We start from the raw sequence: 24481 nt of genomic DNA on the forward strand, positions 1-24481 counted from the left end.
CTGTTGACCTTTCGTTCTTTGACCCTGCGGGTAATTGATTAACCAAGCCGTTCCTGCAGAGGGAAATTTTCGAAAACGTGTGTGCAAGAAAAGTGGAAGCAACGAACGGAACTAGCTGTAATCGTTCAAGGAATAGCGCAACGCAGTACGATTGTAATATAAAACGATCAGTGGTCACGTTTTCTTGACTGGACTTGGCCGTTTCGACGTTATTTTCGTTTCCTCACGGATGGTTTTCCATTTCTTAGGGTCGCTCCGGGGAAGATGACAACCCGGATGATTCGTACGCGGAGTATTCTGGGGATGAGAACGTAGCTGACGAGGAGGAAGAGGAGGAGGAGGAAGTGGAGGAGGAGGACGAAGAGGAGGTGACGACGGAAAACGGTAAGAGCCACGAGGAGCGCCTAGACAACGCCGAGAACCAGAAGATATCAGCATCGGAGAAGATGAACTCCGGTTCGTTGCACCGTCTCCACGTCGAGTTCGACGATTTATCGATAGTCGACGAGGAGGAGGAGCTCAAGAAGGACAAAGACAAGAAGGAACCGACGGTCGCATCGACTGACGAGGGTCAAGCCACGCGGGAATCCGAGGTCCAGAAGACACCGAGTGACCAGTCGCAAGACGGAGCCTTTCGTTACTTCCCGTCGACCTTCGACCTGCAGCTCGGAACGCTGACCGCGGCCGAACGGCAGTACTTTAACGACTGTCCTTTCGTTTTTCCAAATACGAGCGACCCAAACTACCCGAAAATGGTAATGTCACCGCGACCCACGATGTACAACGGGCACCTAACCCCGTTACCGAACCTTGACACCCCTGGTATCGGACACGTCGACTCGATATTTGGCCCGACAGTCCAAACTCAAGAATCCTCGGTGATTCCGAGTCTCCCCCAGCGGCGGAACATCCGGTTCAAGCAGCCCGTGCGCCTTTTTAAGGACCCCTTTTGCAAGAACCCGAGCTCAGGGACCAGTCCGAACTCTTGCGAGTCGGTCGGTCAGAATGGATGGGACTTCGGAGTGAGGCTCAGGGACCAGGTCAATGAGTCTTCTGCGCCCCCGAGCTCCGCCGATAAGCCGAAGCACTTCTTCGCCCCCCTGCCGTCCAAGATGAGGACTCAGCGAAGCCCCGAACCTACCACGACCACCGGCACCAGCTCCAGCAGTGATAAGACGAGCTCGACCGTGGTATCGCGGAACCATGTGATCGGCAAAGGTACCGCTGACGTCTACGTCAGCGGAGGATATCCGCTGGGTGGCGACAGAGAAGGGCAGCCGGGTGCCTTCGTGACCTCGGAGGACCTGCTTATCGAGGGGGCCGGTAATACCGCGTGCAAACAGGGCTCCGGCAATCCGTTGGTGAAGTCACTGTCCTGCCAGGACTTGTCGAGCGATCCCCAGAGTCTGCCGTTCGCTGAGAAACTCAAGATGTTCAACGCGGAGAACCTTGTTGCGAAGAGCGACAACACGCTGGACGCTATATCCAACACCCCCAGGCCGTACAAGAGCCAACTTAATGTCACCTTGAAGCTGCCCAAACCCAGGGTTCCCTCGAGTCCTGACACCCCCGAGATACCCCGACTACCAACCATCAATTACAGGCTCTTCAACAACCCCTTTCTTCAGAGCTTCGAACAGGAATGTAAAAACTACAAGAATTACGCCCCCGTCGAGTCCCCCATAACGCGGCCTCTGTCGGTCCAGGTTAGCGAGGCGGTGCCGCCGTGCAATCCGGTGAACGGATACTCGAGAGGACAGAACCAGCTCGAGAGTGACTCGCGGATGCTGTTGATGGCCGCGAATCAGTTCCGGAATCTGGAATCGGATGCCAATACTGGTGTCCAGTCCACACCACGACTTCCACCGCTTGGGTTCGAGGTGACATCTTTCGAGGGACCGAATCCTCAGAGTCAGCGTCTTTATCACGGGCCGATTGTCTTCCCGGGTGGGATTTCGGGGGCACCAATGGTACCCAGGATGGTCTACGAGGGTGCGAACCGGGTTCCGGCCCAGACGCAGACATCGATAGACGGCGATTCTCACGTCGACGAAACGCAGGATAATCAGACCCCCGGTTCGCCGGTTACGTTGAGGAGAAAACGGACCCTGAGGAAGGAGCGATCGGGGTCGATAAAGGATAAGCGACCGCTATCGCCGGCCGCTCAACGCCGCAAGGATCGCCTAAGGAAGCAGAGCAGTGTCACGTCCAGCACAGATCCGCCACCCGAATCTCCCGCCAAGACTTCGCTCAAGTCGCGAAAGCTCAGCGTTACCACGACCTCGGAGCCCGTTGACAAGAACGAGAGTCGATCCTCTTCATCCGGTCAGGATTCGCCCAAGAAGGCCGAACAACGACGCAGGGTCTCCTTGTATTTCAACGCCAAAAAGAGGCCCTCCATCGTTACCACCAGGACCGACCGAAGATCCAGCGTTGAGAGTTCCAGGGAGGGCAGGTTCTCCCTTAGACGCGAAGCTCTCGACGCTACCACGACCAACTCTGAACGGGAGAGAACGAACTCCGTTAGTAGCAGGGACACCGTGTCCAAGGGCAGGAAACTCAGTACCGGAAGTGACAAGGTTCCTTGGTGCGCTTGCTGGGGAAACGGATGTGTTTGATACTGATCAGTTTAAGCTCGTAACTATAAACTTGTGCCGCTGACTTGTCAAGTTGGTTGAGTTCACGCGCGAATTCAGTTAGGATCGTGGACTTGCAGACGTCAGGTTGAATTATTCTACACTCGGAAATCGAACACTCACAGTTTGCGTGGATTTCCGTTATCGTCTAAGAACTGTACCACGAATAGAGATAAAGTGTTTATTGTATTCAAGTATCGAAAGATGGACTCTTCAAAAACCGCAAAGTGTCGATACCGATTGAAGTAGACCTATTCGTAATTACACAGTCCGTCGGGAGATAATCCTAAAAATTCATCCAATGTCCCGAAAGGAAAAAAAACACCAGAAAAATGAACAATTTACTACTAGACTAGGTTATACATTACATAGGGTATAGGCATTCCACCTAACGAAATGATCGAATATATATGTATAAACGCAACCGCTGACGTCGAAAATTGTATCGTATAAAAAAAGAGGAGAAAAAAATTAGAACCCAAGGTAATGAGAGAAATCGGAAACCGTCGTAAGAGTAACGCAATTATCCCGGGTGTCTTCCCGCCTTTATTACGAGGTAATGCATTATAATACATACCTTATACCCACCTAAGATACGTGACAAGGTAGAGACGTCGTTAGGTTGTTGCATCAGCTAACGTTACGATAGTTATACCTGCGTAACATGCACGCGCGGACTGTTCCGCACGTCCCAGGAACGTCGCAATCAAAATGTAAATTTAACCCGACAGGCAGGGCAGCCCTGCAGACCCCTTCCCATAGGGGCGAAAGTACACCACTCCGTGACGGTAGGTACAGGTTCAACTTTGCGGTGCAGTTAGCGATTAGGTAGAGAACTAATTTAGTAGATGGCTGACATCCCTGCCTCCCTGTATTATTCCGCCCTTCGTCCGCGTCTACGTAGGTACGCGGCTTTGTCGCAGCAACAACAATGATGATAATGTTCGTAATAATAATGATTGTTATTATTATTATAATAATAAATATTTTATATCATTCGTTCTAATAAAACGTTTTCTCCGGTATTTTTACTACTAGGTATACGTGCCACTATTAAAATATTGTGTACTTTTTAAGGAGTTTCGAAACTTTTTGTAACATATTTACGTACGTACGTACGTACGTACGCTTGAAATAACACGGGTCTGCATCGTCGTAAGGTAAAAAGGGAAAAAGTGGAGAGAAGAAAAAACAAAAAATAATTATTCTCAAATATTTGACGAAAGTTTCTGTATTTGATCGCGAGTTTCGGTGTTTCTTTTTTTTTGTTTTCCTTGCTTTATTTACAGTTCTTTCGCAATGTTACCGAACTATCAAGTTATCCGTGGGTGCGTGTAATCGATCATTTATGTGTTCAGGTAAACGCGCACCTACGCTTCTAACAAATCACGACCAAGAAAACGCTAATTACTGTAACAATACATCTATCAAATATTGAACTATAAACGCGTTAATGATATGTATATGTATATGCGTGTATATCAAGTGCAGCTATTTCAATTTTTTTTTTTTTTTTTTTATTCTACCGATGCAGATTCGAAAGAAGCGCGGGTGTAAAACGAGTCGTAAAAGACGTTCGCTTGGCTCTTTAAGTCGCACATTAAGCCTATATGTTAATTGAAAAATCTGTACGTTTATAGATTATGCATACGCAGGATACCCGCAGTTAGGTACGCGTGTGTTTCTGTGCCTAAGTACATACATATTTACATGCGCATGCATATATGTATGTGTAAAGAGGAGAGAACGACGGGAACGGTTGGCGATTATCCCGAGCTGTTAAAACGCCTGTTAAGATAATAAGTCTCGATTACGCACCTATCGTAAATTCGTATTCTTACAGGCGTCTCGTAAAACTTCCGTAGCTGAGTGTTAACACCGATGCAGTTGCAGGCGTGTATAGTATACACATATACACGCGGCACGCGTGTGCGAAGAGGTAGGTAGGCACAGGGTAGGCAGTCAGGAATTATAGCATATATACAGGGATATTCCCTAAGCGTCATTTCGTCGCGGTATTATATTTTACGATATTATTTACACGCACCTAGATGGGCGTCAACACGTCTCGGAACGTTCAATTAATCATTGGAATATGCGTAAAAAGAAAAGAAGATGGTTAAATCAATTTGACATATACATGCATATGGATAATGGAATTATGGAGAACTGAATGATAATACGGCTAAGAAGAATTTTCAAAAACAATTCATTTTAAATAAATAATCGCAGTGTTTGCAATATTTAAGCAGCGCTTATTATCTGTACAAGAGTTGATTGTTAACGAATCGTTACAGTGTTCGCCACTCGTTTATAATGTTTGTCGGTGATATTATTTATACACACCGATACAGTAATTCCTGTTTTCCATAACGATGCACACATAAATACTTATAACTGTAAGGTATACCCGTCGAGAATCTATATAGGCAGGCGCTTTACGAGGCGTTACAAAATGTCAAGCTTCACCTCTTTACCTATCGAATTTACGACACCCCGTCAAATCCTATAAATAAAATCGGTGCCGACTCTTTTCCGTGTATAACGGAAGCTGGGGAAGAATATTTCTCGTTTCGTACACGATGGTGAAAATTCTAATCCGTGAAGAAGAAAAAGCTCGAGTTAAGAAGCGGACAGATTTAAATAACTCAATTCAGTCAACTAACTTTTGGTTGTATAATAAAGGTAAGCTTCTAGCATGATGCATTTGCATAACGCGCCGGTAAAGTCGGTGAAAAATATTACTTATTTTTACCCTCTTCTAGTTTTTATTTTCTGTTTTTCTTTGCTTCTTTCTCACTGAGGGGTGGAAAGCACAAGGCGTAGCATTTTCTACCCCCAATTGCCACGCAAGTTTATGGTAGTAAAATCCTCGACATATTATTCTCACGACTTTTCTTTGTTTATCCTTAAAATTACGGTGTTAAGTCAGCAAAATTATCCAAATCGACGATTCAAAGGCTGCGTATAAAGTCAGTAAATGTTCCATTTAATCCTATAAGCAATATCTTTTCAATGCGGGGAACAATTCTATCAGTTTTCAGTTTATTTATTTTATTTATTTTTCCTCTTTTTATCTCAGTGGCAACTTATTACAATCAAAATTAAATGCCATAAACGTCAAATTCACTATTCAATCATGGAATTTCGAATCAATTTTTTTTTTTTTTTTTTTGTTTTTAGACATTTTTATACCGTATTACTGTTACGCCGGATAAAAGTCTCAAATTACAGAATTTCGCAGCGAGATTTGAAATCGTATGCACTAATGCCTGACGAAAATATCATCCTCTGCAGGCTTGGATATTATACGTGTTGTGCGAGTTTGAGCAAACATCGTTTGATATATACCAATATTTGCGAGAGGCGCGTGACGTCTGCGGCTCTCATGCGGATGTACTTACATTATATATATATATATATATATATATATATATGTATGTATGTATGTATCTCAGCTGTGTAGAGATGAGACTGCAATGTACAGTCCCCATGTACGATGTATACATGCACCTGTACATGACCCATGACCAAATGGTTATGATACCCGAACGTTTGCGTATACCTATACAGAGATACGGAATTCAATACCGATATTCGATGGGAATTTAAACCGGTGCATGGTCCAACAGTGTCTGCGTATGATTTTCAGGCTGCAGACAGGTGTCTGTCTCTCTCTCTCTCTCTCTCTCTCTCTCTGCCGTGTAGTCGAAATTGCAAAAAGTACGCATTCAATCATACCTAGGTAGGTAAATACAACCGGAACGCAATGGACCGTGGAAATTGAAAGCCTCCGGCAGTAAAACCGCGGAAACTCGCTTCGAAACGGAACCGAAATCCCATTGAGGGGCTATAGGAGAAAGTAAAAAATAAAAAAAAATAATAAAAATTCATTGATCATACCAATGCACTCTCTCCTAACAAGCATTTATATTTCCGTTGATCAAAGTGGAAATTTTTCATTTTTATTAATTCTCATCTAAAATTACAATGTACGTATAAAATGCATCGATTTACTCAATTTAAACGATATTTCGCGCTCAGGAGAGTCTTAAAAATTGACATTCATCTTTTTGTCATCTTCGGAGAAACTTGCGTGGAAAAAACACCGAAAAGGGATAAAGAAAAAACCTTTCACGATGGCTCGCCGCAGCTCGTTGACACGTTGTATGCACACGGGAACGGATTTTTGTTTTTTCATTTATATGCTAGGCAGTCTCTCTTGAAACTGTACAATACACGTGCAGGTTTCGAAAACCGAGGCGCACAAGCTTCATCATTATCATCATCGTCGTCGTCGTCTCAATTTGTGTATGTCTCTACGTTACAATACCTGCACCTGCATACGCGCGCCATAAATTGCTTAATCGTTTGACGTAAGCGGTAAATTTCCTTACGGGGCTACGTATACTCAAGTTCAAGCTCCTTACGTGTGAAATACGACGCGTAGACCGCTCAGAGAGGCAAACGAGTATTTACGCGTATGCAACAACTTGTACATGTATAGGGATGAATTATTTCTTCTTGGGTGAAAATCTTTCTTTATCTCTCTCTATATCTTTTCTTCGAAGAGAGAGAGGGAGAGAGAAAGTTGGCTGCACCCTGGATCAGAACAGCCCCAATTAGCCTCACGATCTGTAGTAACGGACTCACGTTAAACGGGTTTATACCGAGTGAAGAATTCAACGTTGAACACTCTACCGTGATATTTCTGTGGTAGTAAAGAGAGCAACCGTTTTATTCCGTTATAATTTCATATCCAAATATTTGAATTCCCCGCTCATTTTCTGATCCATTCTACTTTTTTGCAGCTCGTTTGAAAGCGGGTTCCTGCTATTGGGTTTCTCCTCCCAGTCCCCCAGACAGCCCGTTCAATTAGCAGAAAGCCGTGCACAGACTAGTCTGCGGAAAACAGTGAAAGGTTTAAAAAGCTTGATTTGCCGAAAGGCACGAGTGTGGGTGAAACAAAGGTGCGCGGAATAACCTGAACACGGAATTTTCGTGTCGCCAACGCGTTTCGTGTTTAGTCTAGATGCGGCGTGGCGATAACCGAGGTATTTCTATTCAGCGCCGATCCCCCGCACCCTCGAACCGACGAACCCGCGTTGAACATAGGTTGCCGCGGTTGAGGGTAACCCTATATTTTGTATATCTTGTCCCGGGATCTCCATAGATCAACCGAATGCCTCGAACAGGGTTTCGGAAAGGAGGGGAGTGCGTCCTGTGCGAGATGGTATCGGTGCCAATATATTTATGACCGTCTCGTCTAATTGGCCCTGGATAAATAAACCTCGTGTCCTGCTTATGGTTATACACGAGTCGAAATCACCTTCTTCTTCGTAGTCCAATCCGTACAGCGAAGTCAACGAGCGCCGGCGGTTAGGCCAAATTGTATTTATTGATTTAACACTACGTCAACGGATTTCATCCCGCCTGTCACAGCAAGTGTGATTGAGCATTTGTAAAGAACGTTTTACAACTTTCGAGTGTAACTATAAATTTTCAACGTTTTTCAACAGCGTGACCGAACGATCTTAAATTAACGTACGCCTGGCGTTGGCGGTTGTTCGATAGTCAGAATTACTTCTGGACTCGGTGACATTGAGTTCGTTTTAATTGCAACGCTCTTGGTTCTTGGCTCCTCAAATTAATCAAACCCTCCCTGAAAGCATCGTATATGTATAGAGTTCATTCTGGAGTGGTCGGTTTGAATTTTTAACCCCTGAAGAAGAACGAAATTAGAAATCCAATCTGCGGATACGAGAACAGAGAAAAATTGAGGGGAGTATGAAAGAAATTGCGAGAGCGACGAAGCGGTGAGAAAATGATATCTGGATCCGTTGTATACCCCGAAGGGAAATCAGAAGGCGGTTAAAATCGTATTCAAATTTATTCGAAACGAACGACGATGATGCCGCGGCGCTTTGAAGACCCGGTGCTTTTTCCTCTCATTCGTCGCTCCCAGCGTGCAGTTTGTGTAATGCGTTGTACCGAGAGGATGATCAAAGTTAGTGGATAATCTTTGGCGAAGAGACAGACTGTGTGTAAATATGGGCACGCAGCACGGGTGGGCTCTCGTGATTTTTAAAGAAGAATCTCGCCGCACTTCCTCAGCTACGCCTCTCTATCTGGTGACCCGGTCGACGGAAGTGAACGTAAGCCAACGTAGCCGGGAGACGAAGAGTGGAATAAAACCGAGGAAAATAGAAGTTGCTGCTGCTGCTGCTGGAGGTAGGTGAAAAGTGAAAAAGGAAATAAAATTAAGGTACACAGACGTCGGAGGAGATGAAAAGAGTTCTCGGTAGTGATAAATAAATGACGTATGCTCCCAGCTCAGCGCGCAGCCTGGATTAGGACTCCACCTAAACCCTCGACACACATCGTGGCAGTCCAGCCCATGCAAGAGAAAGAGAAATGGGAAACCGGGGATGGATGCACTGTGCAGCACGCGCGACCCGGTGACGCGGGATTTCGACGACGGCTGCGGCAGACCGCGAAGCAGGATGTGCGGAGCGGCAGCCGAACGGTAAGCGTTACAAATGCATTTACATATGTTACTCAACCCGGTTTACAATGTATGGATTCCGGACACACGTATTCAAGATTATCCGATTATCCACGCATCTGTGACGGCCGACGGTCTGAGACTTCGGGAGAAGCGCAGCCGGTGCTCCGATCGACCCGGTCCATGAATACCTCGTAATTGGATTCCAAAGTACCTACTCGATGCTACTGGATGTTAACGTCGACCCTATAACGATACTGGCCACATCGAGAAAAACTTCCTCTTCATACCGTTGGGGAGATAAGGGTGAGCATTGGTTTGATAAAAGTTTTGATGAAATTTCTCTCTCCTCGCATGTACGACGGAGGCCTCTTTACTCGAGAGCGAAGACAAGCTCTTCAACCTGGCATCCTACCAAAATAAGTCATCTTACGTATACTGATCTATAGTTGTGAATATGTACGGTTTATACGCTCCATGCAACAGCGCAGATAAGATTACATAAACTTATAATAACTTTGTGACCGAAGATATAGTCATTTCTCTATATTCGGCTGGTCTTGAAACTTTTCCCGAATACCGATCAATGGTCGCTTATTTAAACCTGTATGCCGATCATCAGCGACTGCGACAGATTCTGCGACCGAGAAGGTAATTGAAACGAGACTGAATCCGTACGCTTCTTGCTATTTATCAAAGTTAATTACTGATCCCTGGCGAGGAACCAAGCTAGAAAACGTTTCGGGTTGTGACCAGGAATCTCTTCTCTTCCGTGCAACCGTGGAACGATAAGACTAAGATCTATAGTTCGCTTGGCTTTTGGCCTCTAGCCGCAGCCTCTACCCTCTCTTTCTCTACTCATTTCTCCCGGGCTCACTCTCTCCTATAACGGATGTCTGAATGGTTACGCTCGAGCCTATTATCTCCAGCTGCGGATGACGTTTGAAGAGCCTCTCGGCGTGGTCCACGCCTGAATACCTCGTAATTGGATTTGACCGTGTTCGTCGTTATTGCGGGGTTTCGGTAGGTACACCCTAACCCTACCCATCCCGAAAACACTTGTCTCCTCCGTACCGCGCGGACAGATTCCACCAAAGTCTCTGTGGAGCGTGGACAGGGTTTTCTCCCTCGTTCCGATATTGCGAAACAGAACCGAAACCACTTCGGAAACGGTTTAGCGGCTCTTCTCAAATGTTTAACCCCGAAATCGTTGATTGAATTATTTCAGGAAAGAACAATTGAACAACAAGATTTGACGTTGATGAAACGCTTAGAGTTTCCGTGGCAATGATCTAACGATGAAAGCAGAGCTGCGCAGTGGAGCGGCAAGGGTATCACAGCGAGCACTTAAGTTATGCGGTGAATATTAAACTTGCACTTCAAATCCATACCTGTACTGAGTAAACAGGAATGAACGGATGGAATGAATAGATGGATTCTTAAGTGTGCTAGAGCCTGGATGTATACACACTATGGACTGTAAAGAGACGGAGAGAGACAGAGGGAGAGAACGAGAGAGATAGCATCCGGTCAATGATCAGCAACCCGGGTTGCAGGCTTAATGTGCGTGGGTGATGCGTGATACCTACTGGCTTCAGACGACTTCAACTGCGCGTCGGGATTGCTTCGTCATTCTGTATTCCGCGCGTCTCATTCTTCCTCTAAAGGGCAGAAGACGTGAGACGCCCTGCTGGATCCTGGATCCTATCTGAAATCAATCCTGCCTGTCTGTCTGTCTGTATGCTCTCGCTTCAGACGACTCGGACAAATCGATTTTAACTCCACGCTCCGTGGACTTTGGCTATGGGTACCCGCCTCGATTTCAATGCAAATTGAACAGCACTGCCTAATTTGGTCTTGACCTTCTACCATAAGCGAAAAAGAAACTCAGGGTCAGAAGATGAACTTCACTGCAATGGATTTTTCCCTTGTGTTCCGGAATAATTTTATTCGGTATGCCAACTGTGTTGAGTGATAAGTGGATTTTTATACCAGCCCAGCGGCGCCAGGTGAAAAGAGCCGAGAAATGCATCTACTAAGGTTTTGGATGCTACATCTGTTCCTTAATTTGTTCCGGTGTTGCGTTGTTATCATTAGTTGTCATCAGTAACGACACTGCGCAACGTCGGGTAATAATAATTAACTTCTGCCCGGTTCAAATTAAGTTTGTAACAAGTTTAGCTTATAGGTCTTACACCGTGGGGCGAGATGATGTTGCAAGGGAGCTGGAGTTGGTAATCAGTCTTCAAGTAAAAGGCGACGCGTTGTCAAAGAAGCAAGAGCTGCTAGTGGTATTCAGCCAACCAAAACTAATTGTAATTAAAATACACGCTGGCGTATAATCATGGCTCTGATGCAGGTTATATACAAGGATTATTAAACGAAACAAGAAGAAAAAAAAAGCAAAGAGAAAATGTACCAACTGCCTCCAAGGGACCGAGCATAGCCAGCAGCCGACTGTCGCCTGAGAGAAGGAGAAACGAACTTGGTAAATTTTGGATAAATGTGTGCGCCACCCTTTGTGTTTTCTCTTCTCCTTTTCCGTTTGTTTCTTTTCGTCAGGTTACGCAATAACGTCACACCACCCACCTGATTTCGTGACCTGTATGACCCGCACGGATTTCTTTTCATTTTGCCCTGCCATGCACCGCCTTCTACCCGATATCTTTATGTCGACCTCGAGCACCCCGTCGCGAAAGGACCGCCGCAGGACCCTGGAAAGACGGTCACACATGCTGTCCAGACGACACGTAGCCAGTCCTACCCTCCAACGTGGAACCTGAACCATTATCCTCCCTCTCTGGAGCGAAGGGTTAACGCATTCCCCACTTTTATTACTCGGAGGCCGCTTTTCGCTACGTTTTCACGGGTTTTCGTGCCTTCCTTTTAGCTTTACCGGGGAAATAAATCAACATTATGGAAGTGACACTCTTGGGTCCAGAAACTATGTGGGCTACGAAACCTTAAAGCTGCTACATTAATGCGGAAAACGTCTGAAATCTGGAGCTAAAATCAAGTTGTTGCACCACGCACCGATAGAGACACTTTGGTTTTAGAAATTTACTCCGGACAAGCGTGTAGAAGTGATCCCCGTCGAACACCGGTTGCATGGAATCCTTAAGAAGACACGATAATAATATTGCGCATAAATCATCGGGTACCAACCAGCCTACTTGCCTACCTACTGTAGCCACCGGATGCTGATATAAAATGTATGGGAGGGGAAGAATTTGTGCCTCGAATCGGTATGGGTATAACACGCCTCGGACAGTTGAATTCTAGAGATAGTAATCGGGCGAAGAACTTATTTAATTTTCGGTTCATGTGGCTGCAGCATGGAGAGGAGAGAGGAGAGGAGGGATGAGGATCCACCCGGCTTGCTGGTCTCATCCGCTTCTCGTGATTAGTGATTTATGTTCGAGCTCTCGACGGAGTCCCATTCATGTGGCACAACACCAGCCCGCGTCTCACCCTAACTAAGACCCATTCGTCGTTGACTTATTGTGCGCCCCCTTGGCAGCGGACAAAGTGAGAACTTTGGATTTTCTTCCTTTCGGAGGGGGTTTTTCTTCTTTGTACCGAGGCACGTAGGCTGCAGGCGAGATGGCTTCAGATATTTCAAGGCGTCCTTTTTCGGGCACCACCGCATACATGCAACTTGCCTGGTGATACAACGCCGGTAACGTATACGACGGATCGAATCGCGGATGGCGATGAAAATGGAAGACGACAGAGACGGGTTGGAGTGAGTTGATAGCTGAATATCCGACCACTCCACCGATCGTAAAAGCCCCATCCGAGTTTGTTTGCAAATTGCACTTTCGCTGCAGAGGGAATTCCTTACTCCGAAGCTCGCTACTGCCGCTGCTGCTGTTTACACTACCTGCTCCCAGTGTCCCCGAAGAAGGGGGCTCTGACAGCCCGTGGGTGGGTGGTACATTACACAATAACCGATCCACGGCCTGCCTGCGAGCTTTTCGGCAGAAGACTTTCCGCCAGTCGTCGAGTACCTGGGAGACTGATAGCTCCAAAAATTGAAAGCGTCTCAATTCAACCACGGGGATAAAATCATGGAAAGTGGAAATCGGTAAGTTGGGACGGTCAGTCCCAAGTAGCCGCGGCCGGTATATCATAATTTATGGTTTCCTCTCAGTGCCGCGCATGTGGCCGAGCTTCTGTAGCAGCAATGTGGCGGAGTCGGGATCACCGTGTATGGAAAGAAGGTCCTGCTTCAGCAGGCGGCCGAGAGTGGAGAGCACGTATAAAACGTAGGACAAAGCATCGCATGGAGGCCTCGCTTTGTCGATAAGAAGCACCTACATGCCACCTATATTTGCGCTACGCCCGTGTGTTTCTCTCTGCCGCCTCACATTGTGCCTACGTGGGAGAAGTAGGAGAAAAAGAAGAAGAAGAAGAAGAAGCAGACGATGAGAAGCCGCCGTGGACTCCGCGAGTCGGGACCGGTTTCCTGCAGCTCGGGTATGCGTGCCGCCAGTTGTGTGCTCAGCGTCCGAGGAAGCACCGTGCACTTTGCATACTGTTAGCCCCATCCTGACCGCCAACTTACCGAGATCACTGATATTCCCCTCCATGACCATCTACCCACTACACAATGGGCCATGCGAATATACCACGGGTCAAACGATGGGACAGAATACCTAAACGAACGAACATAGTATCTGCTGGCTGGAAAAGTAATGTGTACGGTTTTCAGCATGTTGATGAAAGTGTTCAGTGATCCATCGACATTTCAACAACATACGGACCTTGACCAATCTCTCAATTTCCGGAAGGATACCCAAGGTTTCCCATCCGTCTCGGATGTATTCAGAGCATGTGAGACACGAAGAAAACGACCTGTCTCAGATCGTAATTACGATACTCGATCGGGAATCGAGCACGTCATAATAAGGTATTGCGGCAGAAAAATGATGGTGGGAAGAAAGAAGAAGCCCGAAGGCTGTATGCAGCGCTAATTGCTGAGAGCCGTAGTGTAAATTGGCGGATCCTCTTTTGGCCTCGTTGGGCGAAGGGTGGGCAGCGCTGTGTGGACCTTGCGCACGCACACGTTTGTACACCGATATGTTCGAGGTGTCTGCCGAGTGGAGGCGATATCGTGTTACATGAGAGTTGAGAAAATCGACGATGGTTATGCAAAAACGAGGGGCGAACGGAGGTGGAGAGAGTGGCAAATCTCTGCATCGCGTAATGATCGCTCGACTCGCGTTAATCAACCCCACTCGCGTCCCCCACTTCGTTCTCAGTTAATTACACACCGAGTAGTTGCCGCATCGCCTTATAGTATCTTAAATTGCTCGTGCATAGACAGACACCCGCTAAGTGCCTCTTCGTTACACATTTACCCAGCATCGCAGCGGTTCGGTTAGCAGTTCCATTTATTCCTATACCTATACCAATACCTACTATGTTCCTCCGCTGACTCTGCATCTTTTTTGGGCTTCTTCGAATCTCAGTCACGCACTATTCTCGTTTCATGATTTTCACCTGAGTGTATATTACGAAAGCATCGAGATTGATCGTGCAGCCACGCGCACTCTTTCCGAGAATCTCGCACAGTCCGAAATGATATTCAGGTGATTTATTCAACCCCATGACGATGAGAAGTCTAATGTTATTCTTCATCCACCACGCGTATACTTCTCGGTGTGGAAAATAGAAGAACTATTTTTTCTTCAAGTGTATCATGGTTTAAAACGATGCCACTGAGTCAATGCTCTGCCGGTCAACCTCGTGTAGCACGAGTCGATCTGCAAACTGGTCAGATCAGCCGAACCTGACCTAACGTAACGTGTAACATCGATGTCCGGTTCCCTATCTCCAGCCAGCGTGTAAACGGTGTCAATTCGCGATTCCGGCGATACGAGTATATACGGTAGTTATAGTGTGGGTACAGCGAAGAGTTTGCCGAGGAAAATTACCTCTCGACGTAACGTATGGAGCAGAGGTGAAGAGCCGAAAAAAGAGAACGGTGTAGAGAAGAACAGAGATGTAAAATCCAGCTGTCGAGTGAACCTTATTTATACACCTTTTTCCTTTTATTGAACAAACCTTTCTTTGCTGCAGGCCGGAGGCGAAGGCGCGCGCGTCGACTTGCCTCTCGACCCAACGATTTGTTTTACTGCCGAAAAAGGTAATATAAAACGGCTTTAAAAGTTTGAGAGAGTAAAAAGCGAACGGTAAAATTGTTCTCTGATTCGGTTATGTCACTTTTTCCCCATTCCTCTTCCACTAGACTGCAGTTCACATTTGTTCTCTTTCATTCCTCACCTCACAATCCGTAACCATCGGATCAATTTCGGCAGTGAGAAGCAAAAGTTTATTTCTACCTTGCGATTAACGGTTTCGCATGGTTCACGTTGTCATAGATAGGCCAAAATTAACTCCGGCAAATAGAAACGACGAGGATAATTCTATAATATTCCGCGGACGTTTTGCTCGCGCAGCGGTGAAAAGGCAAGACAAAAACACATACACACGCAACGATATGTGCAGTTAATTTTTATCAGGTGAAACTCGACACGCAACCGGATCGTTAATTCTTGTCTGACAAGCATCCTCCTATGATCCTGATACCTGCAGGAAAATGTCCCTGAGGGTCGCACGCGTATCTGGTATCAATTATTAATCAGGGACCGATTATCCCTTCGCCGAGCAGCGGTGGATCGATCTGATCACCGAAAGAGAGGAAGGGGTGCCTGGTCCTGTAGTCGAAACTGCAGGCAAAGAAACCCCCGAATCCTACACTGGGCATCTGTGAAGGAGGCAGGCGCCTCCCGCTGCGCGGACACGTAAAACCTGTCTAAGTCGATAAATAACGCTACGTGCCGAGTCGTTCGGCGTGAATTTTTGCCACCTTTTGCGATGGAGGAGGAGGGAGTGGAGAGGGAAGAGTGACTGAGTTTGGCCCACCGTTTGCTGATGCGCCTGACCGAGGAATATCCGATTTCACGATTATGGGAAAACGGGTCCCTGGGGCGAGGAAAGGGTGCTGGATGTCAAACAATTCGTCAGCGGTTTAACCCCCTTCGACCTGTTCGTCTTTTGCGATGTTTTCACGACTCTCGTAACGGGATCATACGATTCGGATATAACAAAAGTACATCACGCGTTTTTTCACAAAGAACGAAGTTGAGGCTAGGGTCGCGTAAGGTCAGATTTATTTGCGACTGCGTATGCGCATTCGCAAGCTCACTCTGTCTTCATAGAAACGAATACGTTGTGTTCGGAAAACGCCATTAGGTAATCTCTACACGAAACGGATGGCTGTCTTCTATGCTTCCAGCACACAGCAGCTTGTGCCGATTAGAAGCCCTGAAAATCGACACTAGCGCTGCAATATCCGAAGTTAAATTAACGGGTCACGTAGGTGATAGCCTATCGGAAACAGATTTAGTCACGTGGGTTTGTCACTCGAACCAATGACATAGACAGTGAACTACGTGATTCGTTAGTTCCATTGGGGTTATTGAAGCGATGTTGCCGATTTAGTCTTCTTCTAATCGACTCAGGCTGAGGACGCTAGTCAGTCATCAAAGTATAGATCATATTAGAGGTCAGTAGAAAATACGTGTGAAAAAACGCTTAAAACATGCTCGCGTTTTGTAAAAACAATTCATTAGAACTGATTCAGGCGGTTTTTGGAACCCGGAGAATCGACTGTTTCTAAAAACCGCTACATCGGTCGAGATTTATTTCATCAGCGGTCTTCTATTTACAACGAAACAATTAGTGTTATTGTAGAGATAATCAACGAGACGTGAGCTACTTGATTAGGATAGACCAAGGGAAGAGAGAAAAACTGATGTAAGTAAAATACAGCCGTGCACGCAGCGTGAGATCAAACGTGTCTCGGATGTACACTGAGAAACGAATTGTCGAGTCGGTGCTGTTATGGCGGGAATGAGAAGAAAGAAAGGCGGTTAGACCCCGTCTAATTGGATGGATATAGTATGACTCTCCCAAGCTCGCACTCTGGCTTAGTTGAACGCTGCGTTTACCGACGCATTATACAGAGCTTGGATAGATAAGAAAAGGCTCCCCGCTTTACACAACACGGACACTATGGTATGGACCACTATTTCACGCTTTTCCTCCTTTTTTTTATCCTTCCTCTTTGTTGGTATACGTATTTCAGACCCGGTCTCTTGTGCACGGAATTTCTGTCTTTACCTTCAAGGCGTTCTCCATTCTTTGCGTCAAATTTCAGGAAATAACGACAGTTGCCATTTTCACCTAGTCGCCGAATTCTTTGAAACCCATTTTCCGTTAAATTTTTCAATACGATCGAACCTCATGCCGAGGCTCTTTGAGCCGGCAGCTGTTCACGTTCTTGGATTTCGATACCGGGCTCGAAATTTTGAACCCTCGATTCCGGAACTGCAGGGCCCTTTGAACCTTTGATATATATCCCGGGAAGATCAGAGGCGCATGGCGTGACCGATATTTATAAACACGGGCTTTTCTATTTCTCTCTTCGTTTCTCTGGTTCCCGGGCCCCGACTCTCTTTTGTTTCCTATTGCCTTCTTATTTTCATTCCTTATTCTCATATACATACCAATGTTCCATTTGAGAAGAACCGGGCATCTGCCTTAAATCGGCGTCGAGACGCCGACGTTTTCACCGCCATCCACATGCCTCGCGACGACGATGGTTATTCAGGTCCCATATGCATGTGTGCGCCATAACTGCTGTCATTCTGAAACCTTCCACATACACCCCGAATCTCGGGGCACGTGCTTCGCTCTTTCTCTCCTTTTCTTTCCTCTTCCTTCTTCTTCTTATTCATCTTCTTCTTCGTCGTCTTCATCTTCTGCTACTTCTTCGAGAACATTCAAGTAGAAGAGGTATTCCTACATAACGGTTACGGCTTCCGTTCATTTGATTTCCGCTTACCGTTTAATATATCGCTACGTCTGTGTATTACTTTTCTTCCAGGAAACAGATATCACCTCGATATTTATCTAACCTCCGTCCAATAGCTGAAAAAAGGTATCTAAAGCTATCGTGAATCTTGACGTGAAGAATAGATGAATAATTCACGATTTTTTTTAACGAATCAGCAATGAATCGTTTACATTAACTAAAACGTATTCATTACTCAGGCCAATTAAAATCCGTAGAAGCTGAAACTACAACTTGAATAAACTAAAAGTTAATCAAACAAGGTGAATTTTTTATAAATTTACTTTCGATCGATTCGAGAGAATCAAATTGCACTAGTTCTCACAGTTTCGACCATCATTTTATGACTCTGACTTTGAATTAGGCAATACGAATAAGAATTGGTGATTCTTTGAAGCCCCTGCGTCATGCCGGAATAATCCTATAACAAATATAAGGCGAGCTGATTGAGAGTTGATTCGTAGAAATCGGAACCGAGATAGCGGAGGAGAAAAGAAAGATTCGAATGGATTCAAGGGGTAAAATTGCAAAGAGAAGAAACGAAAAGAGAATAAAAAAATTTAAAATGAAAAGCAGAATTACGCCGATTGGCGGCATGAGGGCTGAAATTGATCCGTCCCGAATTGCACGAAATACAAGAGCAGTGGATAAAATTTCGCGCATGTTTCATGCTCACGTAGGCGCGGATATTTCCCCGAATAATAGTGCTAGCGATAAAAATTTACCCGTATGACTCAGGGATGGTAAATTCAACGGATGAGGGAGACGGAGAGAAGGAGAGGTTAAACAATTTGTTTGGAGTAATTTACAGTTAAACCAATTATTTGTTTAATTTCGGCGTCGCGTTGCCGCCACGTAACTCTACTCTATACTCGGTTTTCGTATCAGCAGTACGAAATCACCGTCGTTTCGCTGTAATACGTAATTATTTACCGTAGCGTTATATTAATTAACGCGGCAGTATAAGGGATGTACGTTATATGTATACGTTGACACGCCACACGGTTGGCTTCATTCGTCAGCTCCGAATTCAGCCACACGGTGAAATCACTTTCAATATTTCACATGCCTGTACCGATTTCGCCAAGCGGTTTCCTCGATATCATGTGTGAAAACGTGACACGTGACTTCATTATAAGTTTCAAAAGTATAAATTGAATTTAGACACACACACACACATATATATATATATCGAAGAGGTGAAACTAATCACATATCTTCAGGAAACTGTCTATCGGTGTATGAACAATCCGAACTTGCAATCTTTCTATCTCGGTTACAAAATCCTGACATAAAAATTCCCACAGAGCTCTTAAAAACGCTGTTGAATATCCGAGCTGACGATGATGTCGAGCGGCACTTTGTCGCAGTCGAGCTGTTTCGGTCGTAAAATGCGAAATCACCCTTGGCGAACCATGCGGACACTGATGGCGAGCGTAATGCACGTATAGTGGGTACGAAGCGTGCCATATGATGGGAAAATCATCGCTTAATGTTCGATGCGGACGGTACTGCGAAGGAACAGCGGTGGCATCAATGGCGCCAGATGGGAAATATATTTATTACGGTTTCGCGAGGCGTAATAAAAAGCAAATTGAATCGGTAGATAGCATCCAGAGGCGCCCATCCGGTCCATTCATCCGTCCGTCCGTCGGGTGAAAACAGAAATAGAGAGAATTTTTCCGCTGCAATTCTGGCTGTTGCAGCGCAAGTGCACAACAACGTGACAAGTAGAAAGAGAAGCGTTGTAAAGACGCCGATGAAGAAGCCTGCACACCGAAGTCGGGAGCTCAAAACGCCGAAGGGATTAGGCACGGGATCGTCATGGTAACAGAGGTACAAAGAGCGGTGGAGACCATGTCGAAACGAGAAGTCGTACAAGTTTAATAACCCACCGTGGGGTTCATCATGGAATGATCGTACGCGACAACGTAGAAATGCCCGCAAATTTAATAACCCCTGCGTTGCAGTTAGCCGGGCGTATATGGATGAATCGGTGTGCAGATTACGGGGATCGTCGCGTCGCGTTCAGGGTATATATGACGTTGATCGAGGTACCGAATTGCACCCCGGTGCAATTATAATCAAAGAAAGCGGTAGCGGTGGGCATTTGCTAACGACGGTGCAACCTGCAGGGACAATGCAAATGAACGAAAAGGCCGCCCTTCGCCGCTGCCCACTTGACGCACTTTCTTTTTTATCTTCGAACCCGCAGCGTTTAAACGAACCGCAATTAAACCACTGCGGAAAATCCGCGCTCCGTGGATGGGTAATTGGACTGGATAGGTGCAGTTCCAGGCTTTGAACTTTCCTCCCTTTCGCACCGCCGCAGTCAGGTACGATGGAAAAGTCCGATTTCGACGCCCCGACGACGTTCGATATTCAAGGGCTATTCACACCGTCAATTTCACCATCGACTTCCGAGACCAAGGCGCCAAGCTCCGGGTACTCGATCCCGAGAACACTGACCGGCTACCCGTGGCGCGACCCTACCGTGTTAATCAACGCGACGTGGCGAACGGGCTTGCCACTCGCCTCTATTGATGGGAGGAAGATGAACATTGAACACGCTTGTCGTCCCCCGGCTGCCACGGTCCGAATGGTCAACAACGGCTGGTTAGCTACGCTGGCATACCGTCCGCCCTGCGGTGTACACTCCACCTGAATTAGGTGTTGGCTCTCTGTGTTCCCATCTGCACCACCTAGCATCGTTTGAGCGAGCAATTGCGTCTATGGGCTACATAGTCGAATGGACAAGGAGACTGTACCACTGGGTGATGATGTCGCGCAGGGAAGTCGAAATTGAAACTGGGATGCTGCACGCTGATCAACGATTACCCTGAAAACGGTACTACAGTGACTGGTAATGAGCCTGGACCTGATGTTGTGTCTAATTTATATACTCGTTCCAAGTTTCGTCGGGAATTCAGGTGAATTGAAACATACATACATACATCCAAACATATGTACATCCAAACATACATACATACATACATATATACGTAAACTAACTGATCAGTTGTCGTCAAAGCCATGTTCGAGAGGGTCCGAATCCCAGCACCGACTGATGATGGTCGTGCGCAGTGCATCGCGTTGTACGGACTGAACGAGGACGTTGCCCACATGCTGTGATTTAATTAATTAGCACGAATTAATACCAATTAGTAGAGAGCCTGTTCGACCGACAACAGTTCATGTGGAGGAAAGGGGGGAGGATGGAGTGCAGGGATGATCCTTGGCTCGAGAATGCATGCCTCTAGTCGATGCAGTCATTGGGCGAACATGGTGCAGGGTGCCGACCACAACAACTCTGACACACGGAGGAGGGATGCAGGGTGTGTATTCGTAGATTGTGTTTGTATGAGGCTACCCACTTCTGAAACCGTTCAATTACTACTCGATCAATTGTCGTGCTTGCTCTATGCCCACGTACTTAAAGTGTACTTCATGGTTGAGATTCTGTAATTTCACTGCTCACATTTCCCAACATCCGAGCATTCCGATTGGTTTGCAACAAGTTTAGTCAACCAATGTGAAAAGTGAAATTACAGAATCTTAATCCAGAAATGTGCTTGCTGTTTTCTAGTGTCCCAATCATCCGGAGACGGTGAAACGGCTATCGGATCTTCAACGGCTGACTTCGAATGGCAGTTTTCGGCGCTCTTCTTGGATTAGAGAGAGTGAGGACCACCCCGACGGAAGATGACGGTGATCTTCGGAGCGGTTTTCTGAAAACCGCGGGCTGATGGCAGCACCGACTTGCGTAAAAGCACAAGGTAAGGTGGACGCCGGCTTAGTAGTCGGTCTAAATTTAAGTTTAGATTTATATGGCGGGAGTACTCACGTCGGGCATTGACTTAAGCGAGCTTGCGGTGCATCTTTGGCTCGCGCCTATATGACTTCTGCCACTTTTTTTTCGCTCTTCTTGCCTACATCCCTTTCTTTCCTTTTCCCCTAACCGTCTCCCTGCAGGCGTATTATCTCCGAAATAGACGCTCAAGGTGACCAGATTTCGCAATCTGGTACGTTGATTGAAATTTCTCTCGGACTTTGTCAGGATGGCGGATGGGGGGGGGGGGGGGGGGAGGGGGGGGACATTTTTTTTCGTCGTATATTCTATTGTACGATACGTTGCTCTGCAGTCTCGTCAGTCAATCACCATCGTCATCTTCTGCAGTCTCGGATCATGCGGTATATATTATTAGACCGAGAATCGCACCTGGCACCGTGAAACCTGCCCACCACTTGACATTTGTCTAGGTTGAGAAAATAAGAATGCTTGAACATTATAGATGGGAACCATTTCGCGGTATAGCGGTAAAAATTGTCTAATTTTCACGTAGAATTTTCCTCTCTAAAAATATTTTTTGTACAATTATTTTTACATTTTGAACCCCTGCGGCCGAACTCGATAATGACCAAGCAATTAAGGGGGGAGATTCGGCAAGTAAGAAGACCTCTTACGGGGAATCTTGGAAGAGATAAACGCGAGAGAATGGCCCGAGATATCGAGGCGCGGATGAGGAGGAGGAGAGGCCATAATTTGGAAGTTTCTTGGGCATCCAATGAACCCCCTCGCTCGGGGCGTCGGGGGGAGATAAATACTATCGCGGGTTTGATGCAGGCACGTATACTCGAAACTTGCGGGTAAAAAACGTCGTATAATGTTTTCGGTACACCTACACGCACTTATATTTAGGAGGCACTTAAAAACCATGAGAGAGAGAGAGGGAGAAGGGGAGTGAAAGAGAAGGAGATCCCTCTCGCCTCGCACGCACGTGCAACGGGTTAGCGCTAATATCGGGGATATTTTTACTCGAAAATACGAACGTACGTATAGATACATTCGCATTTCGTCTGCGAATACAGAGCAGCGATGCGCTTTATCGCCTCTAAATCAACCCCTTCGTCACACGTGCTATGTAGTGTATCTTTCTGAAGCGGATACGCAGATTAACGTTCCAATTTTGAATCACGTGTCATGCGTTTTTTATCGTAAGCTCGATCCAGCTGTTTTTGTATTGGTGAGTTTTTTCTTACGTCGTGGCAATTGTAGCTTGGAATGTAGAGACTTTCATGGTGATAATTGTGGTTTAAATTCAACGGAAGGAAAAAAAATTCATCGCTTCTTAAGACTTATACAGGCCATTACTGAAAGTTCGTTGTACAGAATTCGTGACAGTTGTGTGAAAAACGTAGAAAGTACATTTTTTTCAGGCGAAAATTACTCGTTTGTTGAGAATTTTTAAATCAGTCGTTGATTTCATTTTAATTGTTGATGAAATTTTTTTTATAACAAAGATCGTTTAGCTCAACTTTTAAAATTAGATTTCCCGCAACTTTCTTTGCGGGAAAATTAAAACTCATTGCTTCTTTCTTTACATGTATTATTCAACGTTTCAGGCATACGATTGAAGTAAAATGATCCCTTTGATCAACGTCGGTATAAATTGTAATTAGCGTGTTTTGTCCGACGAATAATATTTAATCCTTGACTTCGAGAGTTAAATCTCGAACTTCGATCACTCCGATTTGAATTCCATTTAAAACGGCGAAAATCGTAACGGGATTCGAATCTTTCACGTGAGTTCAACAAGTAGAAGGATTGCTCGAGGATGTATGGAGGCGCAAAGTCTGGTACAGAATCCAGTAAATTTACGGCATAATATTTTCCCATCAATTTTATTCCACACCCGCATATATGTTCGGTGAGACGAGCTGACTCACCTTTGACAGCTGACAGGAAGAAGATAATCGCAGTTACACAAAACGTCACGGTCCGCCTCATATCTTGGCAAAAATTCTGCAATTCGCAGACGATGACTACGCGATGATGAAGATGAGGAGATAAAAATCCGCCCAAAACGAAATCAACAAAATCAACACAAAACTTTTATCAAACTTGTCACAATCCACGAACTGTGAAACTTCGCCACAGTCATTTTATACGACATTCAAGAAGAAGAAGAAGAAGAAGTAGAAGAAAAGGTAACAGAAAATTGGAAGACAACCGCACAGAAAACAATTTAAAACAGTGAACAGAAAAAAAAAAAAAATCACAAATAGTATAGTTCGCACTTGATCGATGCCAGCGACAAATTGCAAGGACAAATATTTCAAAATCTCGCCTTCGGAGGGAAGATGCGATTTTTTGAACTTGGGGTACACGCGCGATGCGGTTCGTTGGCCGCGTGCCCGAGGACAACAAATCGAACACAAGCACGCTCAGTGACGTTGCGCGCAACACTGCAACATCCCGCGTCGCTCGACTCTCATCACGCTTAGACTCTAGATGGCGGTGGATTCGACTGAATGCCCTGATCTTCTCACCGGCGCAGATCTCTCACGGATGCTGCGAGGAGCGGATCGCTTCGCCCGAGAGCTACCGTAAAATCAGGCTCATTTTCGGATCGAAGT

The 24481-nt window shown here is 45.9% G+C and overlaps 2 protein-coding genes across 6 annotated transcripts in view; one reads left to right on the forward strand and one right to left on the reverse strand.

Moving 5' to 3' along the window:
- LOC124215723 (uncharacterized) overlaps positions 1–2969 on the forward strand; it is a 114195-nt gene extending 111226 nt beyond the window's left edge. For all 5 annotated transcript variants that reach the window (XM_046619443.2, XM_069134042.1, XM_046619444.2 and 2 more), the window contains one exon: positions 249–2969. In XM_046619443.2, coding sequence (XP_046475399.1) covers positions 249–2618 — 2370 coding nt within the window. In that variant the 3' untranslated portion in view covers positions 2619–2969. The remainder of the gene's footprint in view (positions 1–248) is intronic.
- Ror (tyrosine-protein kinase transmembrane receptor Ror) overlaps positions 1–24297 on the reverse strand; it is a 130766-nt gene extending 106469 nt beyond the window's left edge. The window contains exon 1 of the mRNA XM_046619436.2: positions 23792–24297. Coding sequence (XP_046475392.1) covers positions 23792–23852 — 61 coding nt within the window. The 5' untranslated portion in view covers positions 23853–24297. The remainder of the gene's footprint in view (positions 1–23791) is intronic.
- Between the last annotated feature and the right edge of the window lie 184 nt (positions 24298–24481).

This window comes from Neodiprion pinetum, chromosome 3 (assembly GCF_021155775.2).
Source record: "Neodiprion pinetum isolate iyNeoPine1 chromosome 3, iyNeoPine1.2, whole genome shotgun sequence".
Classification (NCBI taxonomy): domain Eukaryota; kingdom Metazoa; phylum Arthropoda; class Insecta; order Hymenoptera; family Diprionidae; genus Neodiprion; species Neodiprion pinetum.